The sequence below is a fragment of the Fragaria vesca genome, linkage group LG5, assembly GCF_000184155.1.
Source record: "Fragaria vesca subsp. vesca linkage group LG5, FraVesHawaii_1.0, whole genome shotgun sequence".
Lineage (NCBI taxonomy): Eukaryota > Viridiplantae > Streptophyta > Magnoliopsida > Rosales > Rosaceae > Fragaria > Fragaria vesca.
In genome coordinates, this window is record NC_020495.1 from 6652099 (window position 1) to 6662770 (window position 10672).

Consider the following 10672-nt stretch of genomic DNA (forward strand, 5'->3'; position numbering starts at 1 on the left):
GGAATGATCTACACACTGTGTTTTAGACATTGTACGGTTGAGATGTGGGAATACGACCTGAAAATGAGCGAAATAAAGAGTCCCGCACTTTAATTTCAAAGAGGGATCCCTCTCTGGAAAGGGACTGTATATATATATATATATGTTTATAGATATTTTCTTTTTCATTTGATTGTGGGAATTCATGTGCTGTCCGTATGATGAAAGTAGGCATTGATTGTGATCGTATATATTTCACTACAAGTTTAATGTACTAGCAGCCCATCAGCCAGAAAATAATCACCAAACTCTAAAACCCAGAAGCCGTGACGAAACACCCAAAATCAAAAATATATATACGCTAACATGAATGCTGGAGAGTTTTGATATGGGAACCTGAGTGATTTTTCTAAATAACTCCAAAAGACGATAGTTGCTGTCTGAAAATCATGTGTGTTGGTTATTTATGAGTATGTTTAGTCATTAGTCAAGCAATAAATATCAACTGCAAGTAGCATTTCAGACAAATCATATTGTTGGTATTAATTATTGCAGGAAGGTCCTCGGACACTGGTGGGGATCGCTACATTTGACTCGACGATTCATTTTTACAATTTGAAACGTGCACTGCAGCAGGTTAATATAAGTTGTACTTCTTTCTATTTAAAGTCAAATAATACAAGAATATTCCATGCACTCTTCTGCAATCACATGACTTTATTAGATGTGGATTCTGCTTGAAATTCTTTCTGTTGGGCCAGGTCAGGTTTTGAGATTTGGCTTTCATGAGTTTACTCTTGGGAAAGATCTAGTTAATTTGAGTTTAAATGTCTATCGAAATGCATGATCACAATGAAGTCTTTTTGAGAGATTTTTTGGTAGGATGCAAGGTGTATTTTTTTTTTTCCGGAAACAAGAGGAGGCAAGTTAGTGGGGTAAATTTATATGTTCTGTGATTTTTGAGGTAGTGGAAGGGATGAAGTGTAGTAATGATCAATGTCTTGATCTTGTTGCTTTAGACTGACTATGCCCTATTCCTAGATTTAAAGTTGATTGATTACCTCAAAAGTCGAAAATTTGATGTTAAGTTCTAGATGCATTGATTTAAAATTGCATTTCTAGTAAGGGTAGAGGAATGATGGGTTAGCTACTGCTGAACATTGAAAAGCTAGACACAACACTATAATAGTGAAAGGGGAAGTGCCGTTTTTATTTTTCTCCTTTATTTTTGTTTCCCAATTAGTAGGTCAACAGTATTTTTGGATGGCTTTCAATTCTTTTTTGCTCCGTAGTTTTTCTTGTAAGGTCTGGCACTGATTATGAAATTGTGACTTTCAAAATTTGGTTGCAGCCTTTGATGCTTATTGTTCCTGATGTACAAGATGTTTACACTCCTCTAGAGACTGATGTGGTTGTTCAGCTTTCTGAGGTTAGCAGCCATTTGCCCTAAAAAACATGGATTTATAATTCAGTCTGTCAACCATAGCAGCTATTATTTTCTTCTTTTTGAATTGTATAGAGAATTTGAGAAGTTGTGCCTGGGTTGTGAACCTGTGATTTGATAGAAAGGCATCCATGAGTCAATCTGTCTTCATAATAATTAAAAGTTTACATGCCTCTTATTAAATGAATTGCGTTTTGTGGATTTTCAGTGCCGTAAACATTTGGAGGAATTGCTGGAAAGTATTCCAACTATGTTTCAGACTAGTAAAACTGCTGAGTCAGCTTTTGGTGCAGCAATCAAGGTATGCTGTATTTTTGTAATACCGTATTTCCATATTACGTGAATCTGTATTATTTACTGAACTACTTTGTTCAACTCAGAGAACTAATTTGTTTCTTGTAGCTGTGAACTTCATGGATTTTGTATTTTGTTTTTCTCAGCTGTGAACTTCAGTTACTCACATTGATATATGAACGCTGAATGCTTACACATGAACTGTGCATTGTTTGTTGTTTTATATGCATAGGTAGATTAAGCAATTCAAACAGGATTTAAATATCCTTGTGGGAAAAAAATAGACTAGCGTTTCTAAAAAAAAGTGAAAAACAAGAAAGAAAGAAGACCGTCAGCTTGACTCCATTTGGTCATGCAGTCCATCGATTGATCCTTATCCTTTGCATATATAGAGCAAGGTTTCTGACATAGATTTGATGTGCAAAATGCATTTCAAGTGTGTAGTTTTCACATTTTTGCTCCGCATATGTTGCCGTTGTGGCCTCTACTCTAGTTACATATGTACTTGTATGAATTTCACTGTTCATAGTATGTGTTGTATACATACATATACATATATATATAATATGGGATGTTCATTCTATTTTTTTTGCTTTTATTATGTAGGCTGCTTTCTTGGCAATAAAGAGCACTGGAGGGAAACTGTTGGTGTTTCAGTCAGGCAAGCATCCCATCTACTTATGTTATGTCCTTTGTATGCTGTATCTTTTTAACTACGTCTATAGATGATTGCAAGCAAAGAATGAAGAAAAACATGGTTGGGGTTGGAGATACGTTTAGAGTAGACACCAAAAGAATTTAATAAGTATTGAGGTCTGTTAAAGGATCTTAGGTTGAGTTCCGTACATTTCATAAGAAAAATGTAAAATGCTGAGTTGCATGAACATCACAGTAGACTCAGTGTTTATAACAAACAACCCCGAACCAGAACTTACATATCAAATAAATTTTCCTGTTGGCGAGTAAGCTTTTCATGTGTGAAGAATGTAGGATATCTAACCATGACCTCCAAGTCATACCAATGATATAATAGTTTTAATTTTATTCTGCATACCTTTTATAGACTGACATCATTTAAGGTCATTAGAGAAACTAATTTGTATGTATTCACAAAGTGATTTTAACGTCTCGACATTTAAGCTCAATTGTTGTTCTGCATCTCTGCCTGAAAATGAGCACCTGTAGTATGCTGTGAAGGTCTCCATTTTTTTGTTCCTTTCATAACTGAGTTCAATGTGTAGATAAGAAAAAAAAAACATTGGTAACGCGTTTTCTTTATTATCCACTTGCTTTTTATGGATGGTAGCGCAGTTGCTTGCAAGGTTGTCAAATGTTAAGAGAAAGGTTCAATGGATGTGTTGGAAGCAGTCGAAAGTTTCCTGAGTTTGTATTGTTGACCAGAAAGAAACAGATGTGGGCATCTGTTTCGATGAGTTTTAGGGATATATTTATTTTGGTATTTTAATTAGACAGAAAAGCATATGGAAATTAGTCTGCTGTTATCTTTGCTCATTAGGTGTATATGTTGTATATCTTTTTGTTTTATCGAGGTGGACACATTGCTCAATTCGTGTTATTTGTTATAAAAGGGCCCTTCTAAAAAAATTGAATTTTTAGAGTAACTGGATTTATTAGCTTCTCAGAGCATACTGATGAAATATACTGTCTGCAGTGTTGCCATCAACTGGAATTGGAGCGCTTTCTGCTAGAGAGGCTGAAGGAAGAGCTAATATATCTTCAACTGAGAAGGTACAGATGCATTATTGTATATCTGCTTTCCTTGCCATTTCTGTGTTTTGTAGTATCTTACATGACTTGGTTTCTCCTTTATGGTTTTACATTTGTTAGGTAGCTATTCTCTTATTAGTGCATGTTTCTACTGAATTGTTGCCATTTTAAAAACTTGCTTTTGGGTAACATGCAGACAGTTATTTAGGTTTTCTCCACTTCATTAATCCTATAATTTTTGCAAAAGAGGTCAACATGCTTTGGGCCTTAGTACACATGTTTTATCATTTAATGTTGCGGAGTAGGTTTGAATATGTTGAAGATGATCTGATGCTCATGATCATATTTATGTTGTTGTCCTATTGCTTAACAACTCTGACATCATTCCTTAACATCTTGGTATCCCACATAGATGTTGAATGATGATGAGAATACCTGATCTTGTAGTGTTGGAATTACATTTCTTTGTGCATTTCAGGAGCCCAATAAGTTACTCCAGCCTGTAGACAAAACTTTAAAGACAATGGCCATTGAATTTGCCGAATATCAGGTAAGCATATGACTAATTTTGTATCCTCTTGATAATCATTATATTTTGAATGGTGAAGTCTATGTCGACCAAGACTCCTGCTGGTTATTGTCACTGTTGTGCATAAGATTTTCAAACTATCTTTCTTCATGAAACGTTTCAGGTTTGCGTGGATTTATTTATCACTACCCAGTCATATATAGATATTGCTTCTATCTCAGTCATCCCCAGAACAACTGGAGGGCAGGTATATTATCTAATCTTGCAATTTCTACCTTTGTGATCTTATTTTGGTTTGTTTTTCTCATCATTTTCTAGTTTTTTTCCTTAGTTTATCTTTACTCAAAGACTGATTCTTTCATTAATATGTAAAGTTAGATTAGAATTACAATCATAGTTATTTTTCACTTGTCAGTTGTCATACTTTAAAGTTCAAGTTTTTCCTCAATCTTCCAGGTCTACTACTATTACCCCTTTTCAGCTGTCTCTGATCCTGCAAAGCTGTACAATGATCTTAGATGGAATGTCACAAGGCCTCAAGGTTTTGAGGCAGTGATGCGTGTAAGATGCAGCCAGGTAATTTTACTGTCCAGCCTCTTTCTCCACTATTACATGATGATTTGCTATCGTTCTTAAAGTTCTTTTAACATCATTTGTAGGGCATTCAAGTTCAAGAGTACTTTGGAAACTTTTGCAAACGCATTCCAACAGATGTTGACCTACCTGGGGTTTGTACCATTCTACAAAATTTCTGATTACCACCGTCTAATATTATTGGCACCAATTATTTATCTTGCATGGAAGTAGAATGTCGTTCAACCACTGATTATTTTGACCAGAGTAACATTATAATCAAGATCTTGCAAACTGAGAACAAATCTAACTTTTATTGCTTTTACCATAGCTCATTGAACTACGGTTCTGTTTTCCTTCTCCTCTGTCACCTCTTTCTTTGGCCACTAGTGATGTTGACCCACAGTAACATTAAATCAAGATCTTAAAATCTGAAAAAAAAAAAAAAAAAAAAACAAATCTAACTCTTGCTACTTAACTATGACTCCTGTTGTCATCCCTTCCTTATTTTACTTTTGCGGTTTTTTCCGTCTGTTCTGCCCTCTCTTCTTACAATCTAATAACAAGACTAGCTCATACTGCTTAGCAATATTTGATTACCTTATCATCTGTTTCATGGTTTTCTTGTGCCCATTTCTCACCCTTTCTCCCTCCCCGTTCTCAAGTACTGTGTTGGATAATAACCAATTCCTTCTATGCTGCAGATTGACTGTGACAAAACTATTATGGTAATGTTAAAGCATGATGACAAATTACAGGATGGCTCAGAATGTTCTTTCCAGGTAGCTTTTATTTCTCTGATCTATCATCCTTCACACTATCTTAATTGTCAATTTTATTTTTTTAAACCATTGTTTAATCATATTGATATTTTTTCATATTCAGTGTGCTGTTTTATACACAACTGTGTATGGCCAACGGCGAATTCGGGTCACCACTTTGTCTCTGCCATGCACTAGCATGCTAAGTAATCTGTTTCGTGCTGCGGATTTGGACACTCAGTTTTCATGTTACATGAAGCAAGGTAAGCAAATAGGCTACTTCTCGTTAGTGCTCTCTTTGTAGGATCTGTTATGCATGTTTTCTCATTTTGCTTTGGTAATTGTTTTCTCAAGCAAACCCAGAGCTTAAAATTTGGATTGATTTATAAGACTATGTCAAAGAATTCTGACAGTAATATCTTTTAAATACTTAGCGGCAAATGAAATTACTTCAAGTCCCCTTGTGCGTGTACGGGAACAAATGACAAATCTTTGCATCAGTAGTCTGTTTTCATATCGCAAATACTGTGCTACTGTGTCATCTTCGGGACAGCTTATTCTTCCAGAGGCACTGAAGCTCCTGCCCCTTTACACCCTTGGTATATTCTTTTCTTATCTTATTATATAATTGATTTTTGGCCGATGATATATTTTATAATAAATTATATGAATGCACGTTTTGCTTTTATTATAGATCCAAGTGAATTATAAAGCTGTATTATGTGCTTCTTACTGCCATTGGACCCTATTGTGGCTAGTAATATCATGCACAGTACGTTGAGCGCACTTCTATATTCTGTTGGTGTTTTATCTTTTGGGGTAGATTACTTTGTGTTTTGTCATTATTATTGATAAAAGGGTTTGATATCATGTCATCAATGATTATCTGATTGTCACGTCACATATTTACCCTAAACACTCAAGGGAAGAAACCTTTATAAATCTACATATGACTTGCTACATAATTGATTGACTTTTTAAGAAGTTGCATGTTTCTGTCAAATTCCATGGGCTACATAATTGATTGACTTTTTAAGAAGTTGCATGTTTCTGTCAAATTCCATGGGACATGACCACTATATTTTCAACAGATTGCTATGCTTCTCATCATGTCTTGGTCGTTGTTGCTGTTTTTTGTTATTGATAATGCATTCGCCGCATGCTTACCATTTTTGATAAATTTTATCATTTTTTCCTTTGTCAGCCTTAATCAAAAGTACAGGACTACGAACTGATGGAAAAATTGATGAGCGGTCTGTCTGGATCAACCATGTGTCCTCCCTTTCAGTACCTTTGGCAGTTCCACTGGTGTATCCCAGGATGGTGGCTGTCCATGACCTTGATGCTAAAAAGGTGCGTCAGTATTTTATATTCTGCCTATCTCCCCATGGGTGTGTTATGTGTTTCTGGCTCATAACTAAAAACTAAAAACTAGAATTAGCTTCTAGTTGAAAATATGCATTGAACACTGGTAGCTTGTTAATTTTCAGGAGGGTGATGAATCTCTTATTCCTCCGGTGATTCCACTTGCTAGTGAACATGTTAGTGATGATGGAATTTATCTTCTGGAGAATGGTGAGGACTGTTTAATATACGTTGGGAACTTGGTGGATTCTGGAATTTTACAACAGCTGTTTGGCGTCGGCACTGCTGATGCACTTCCTACTCAGGTAGCATTTCACATTGACTCTTTGGGTACTTATTATCTGCCTGACATTATTCTTCTTGAATTGTAAATCACAACCTGGTCTCAGACCTCATTTAGCGAGCATCTGAAATTTGACTCTAGAGGCTTGCTTAGGTGACTAAATTATAGGGAAGGTGCTTAAGTCATTATTCTTGCTGTACAGTAGTAATGGTTTGGGCATCTGTAACCTTTTTGCATGGGCAGAATCTGTTATTTTGAACACTTCCTTTTTGTGCAATCTATCCTTGTATGACTTGAAAGTTTGTTCCCCCAGTTTGTGCTGCAGCAGTATGATAATTCATTATCAAAGAAGCTGAACAATGTGGTAAATGAAATACGCCGCCAGAGATGTTCCTACCTGCGGTAAGTTTGATGATATCTCTACTTGTGATTTCTAATTTAGAGGGAAGAATGAATGGTCATGCAGCTAAATCAATTTTTATTTTGTTGTATGTGCAGATTGAAATTGTGCAAGAAAGGAGATCCTTCAGGTGAGTGCCTTAAATCGAATCTCTAGATAAATTAGAAGTGCTATGTGTGGACAACTTTTTTAGCATCTTACTATCCCTGCTCTTGTTTCTGATTACAATTGGAAAATTCCTGATACTTTCATATGAAAGTGCATTTCTAAGAAACCACCCATTAAGTCTGATCCAAGGCTGACATACTATCATTTTAAGGCTCTTCTTGGAAAGAAAAAAAAAGAAGACGAAAATGACAGAAAGTAGTAGATACTATCACCTAATTAGTCAACATAGTTTTGTAAATCAGAAATGCAATGAGATATTGTATGATTATGTGATTAAGCCGTATTTTCTTTCTGCTTGCAGGAGCATTCTTCTTGTCACATCTGGTTGAAGACCAGAGTCCCCATGGCCCCTCCTATGTTGAGTTTCTGGTACATGTCCATCGGCAAATACAGATAAAAATGTCTTCATAACAGGTTATGCTTTAGTTCGGAATTCTGAGCAACTACTTCCTAGAGCACATATTGATTCAAAGGATAGAAGAAAAATTAGATGCTTGCAGTACATCCGCAATTTGGGTCCAACAGGTATCATATACATCAAAAGCAAGCAGAGTTGAGTTTTGCTATAATAGGTTTGTTAAAACTGCAATTAAAATTTCATAGTGGACAATCATGCGATAATTTTTGTTTTGTTGTATACAAGTTATTCTTCTCCTATATCTCTCTTCCATTTTTACTGCGAGTCTGACAATGAATAATTAGGATATAATCTGAGAACCATGGACGTGAGGAGAGGAAATGATGATTTTAAGTTATGGTGATTGTACATCAAATTTTTAAGACCTTTGTAATCCTTCTTTGCCCGACAAAGGGTTGAAATAACTGCAATGCACTCTGATGTCTACGCAATATATTCAGTTTGTGTGCATTGTATCAAGTGAAAACCACTCGTCTTAATTTGGCTGTATTGGTTTTGGGATCTATTGAATTCAAAGTTCACTCGATTCGTTAGCAGCAATGACCATCGCTCACTGTTCTGTTTCAATTCATTTTCAACACAAACTAGCGTCGTTCTCATTCCTATACCAATGCTTTATGCCAGAAATTCTATAATTCCAAATCCGACTTGAGGTTCAAATCAAGGATAAGATTTTGCAGTATGCTCTTTTGCTCAATGCGCTAAAATTTTGTTCCCGCAGAGGCTGAGACCTACTTCTGAATTTCATATTCGAATCATATCCAAAAAAATTTAGCAGTGAATGAGTTAACAAAAATAAAAATAAATTAATAACAGGAATGTAAATTACATAAGACCCAGGACTATGCTGTTAGATTAAATATATTTATAAAAGAAATGCTACGCCATTAGACTAAATGGTTAGGTTATACATTATTTGATGACCTTAAACCATTTGGTCTAGCGGCATAGTCTCTCTTTAATAAGTGAGAGGTTGTGAGAATCGAAGCGGTGGAGCGGTCGTTTTTAAAGAGAGTCCACCCCAAGGGGTTTTAAAGGCCCAGGCCTTCATCCACCTAGGATTAAAGACTCAGCTGAAAAACTCATCTCTACCCACAAATTTTTTTTAACCCAAGCTTTCATTGGGTCTTCACCTGGGTCAGACCTATGACCCAGGCCTTCATTTTTGAAGACCCAGGTCTTCAATTCCAGCTCAGCCCAACAGCTCTGGCCTGCATGACGTCGGCCGGGTGAAATGGAGAACCAGCCCACTAGAAGCCTTGGGCAGCAGATCTGGACAGTTTGTTTGATTATATGTGTTGATCCAACGTCATGCAATTATACACTATAGTTAATACTATAATTCCTACAAATACCCTGACGTTAATACCATAATTATGCAATTATAAAACATGCAATTATGCAATTGTATACTGAAGTTAATATCACAATTATAATATGAAGTTAATACCCAAAAAACATTAGTTTTTTTTATTATATTTGTGTTATTTTCAAATAATTACATTTTTTTTCTAGGCTTGGCATGTTAATTTAACTTATGAAATAAATATTTAATTTCAATATGTCATTTTGTTTATTTAATCATAATTTTATTAATATATAAAATTATTATTCACATTCAAAATACTTAATATAAAATTCAATAAACAGTTATTGCCACGTGGCGACCCAGAAATAAAAATCGTGGGTGGAAACTACAGCTCAAAATCATTGCCACATGGCGACTCAGGTCTCGCCCATGACCTAGGCCTTCCCAACGAAGACCCATGGGGTGGACTTGCTCTTAGAACCACTGTGGTGGAGCCACTGGCTTCATCATATTTTCCAGATCTGGACGTCCCTTTGAAGCAGAAGCGGCGCCGCCGTGCCGATGACCCTGACCTCGCCGACGATGTCAACGAGGACTCCAGTTGAAACCTTGACCTAAGGTGATGCTACCTGGCTTTTCGCCTCCCAAGCTGAAGTGATCTCTGGAGATCACCCATGCTCTGGCTTCTTCCTCCCCCATCGACGGTCCGGTGATGTAAGACGATTCACATATGATAATGATTCGGTGGTGAGAGAGATTAGTTCATGTGGTGATGATGATTCAGTGGTGAGCAATTGAGGATGATGATGATTGGAGGAAATCAGGCTGCTGCTTTGGAATTGGATCGATGTCTGTGATCATTTTCACGGCTGAGACGACGCCGGAGTCCTTCACCTTGGCACGAAACGCCGACGAAGTCGAGCCTCCCTATGTCCAAAGGCTTGTGATGTTCTCATATTTTTTCACAAATCTCTTTTTTTTCTTTTTTGAATTCTTCAATTCGGTTCTTTAAAACATACGATTAAGCTTGTATGTTTTGGTTTAAAATGCATGTAAAGTGGTCATATTGTGCAATTGTTGTCTCGTAATTGAGTCACTGGAGGTTAGTAATTGAGTTACTAGAGGTCAGTAACTGATTATTGGGGGTCCCGTAACCAAGATTAATAAGGGTCAATAACTAATTATTGGTGGTCAGTAACCGATTATTGGTGGTCAGTAACCGAGTGACTGAAATCCCGCGACCAGAGAAAATCTGAGTTACTAGGGGTCAATAACCGACGACCGAAGAAATTCAAGCAACCGGTGACCGGAGTTCAGTGAGGTTCCGGCAAAGTCTTCTCGCTCACTACAACAGAAAGGCCTTTTAGCGACCAAATTTTCTCCGAGGAATTTATTTTCCTCAGTAAATGTCATTTTTAACG

General features: G+C 36.4%; 1 protein-coding gene across 1 annotated transcript in view; it reads left to right on the plus strand.

Moving 5' to 3' along the window:
* LOC101303131 (protein transport protein Sec24-like At4g32640-like) overlaps positions 1–8408 on the plus strand; it is a 13869-nt gene extending 5461 nt beyond the window's left edge. The window contains exons 9-25 of the mRNA XM_004301005.1: positions 535–615; positions 1331–1408; positions 1632–1724; positions 2324–2378; positions 3390–3466; positions 3924–3995; positions 4138–4221; positions 4431–4550; positions 4634–4702; positions 5252–5329; positions 5433–5571; positions 5743–5907; positions 6513–6661; positions 6799–6978; positions 7270–7358; positions 7455–7486; positions 7826–8408. Of these exons, the coding sequence (XP_004301053.1) occupies positions 535–615; positions 1331–1408; positions 1632–1724; positions 2324–2378; positions 3390–3466; positions 3924–3995; positions 4138–4221; positions 4431–4550; positions 4634–4702; positions 5252–5329; positions 5433–5571; positions 5743–5907; positions 6513–6661; positions 6799–6978; positions 7270–7358; positions 7455–7486; positions 7826–7935 (1671 nt within the window). The 3' untranslated portion in view covers positions 7936–8408. The remainder of the gene's footprint in view (positions 1–534; positions 616–1330; positions 1409–1631; positions 1725–2323; positions 2379–3389; positions 3467–3923; positions 3996–4137; positions 4222–4430; positions 4551–4633; positions 4703–5251; positions 5330–5432; positions 5572–5742; positions 5908–6512; positions 6662–6798; positions 6979–7269; positions 7359–7454; positions 7487–7825) is intronic.
* The last annotated feature ends 2264 nt before the right edge of the window (positions 8409–10672 follow it).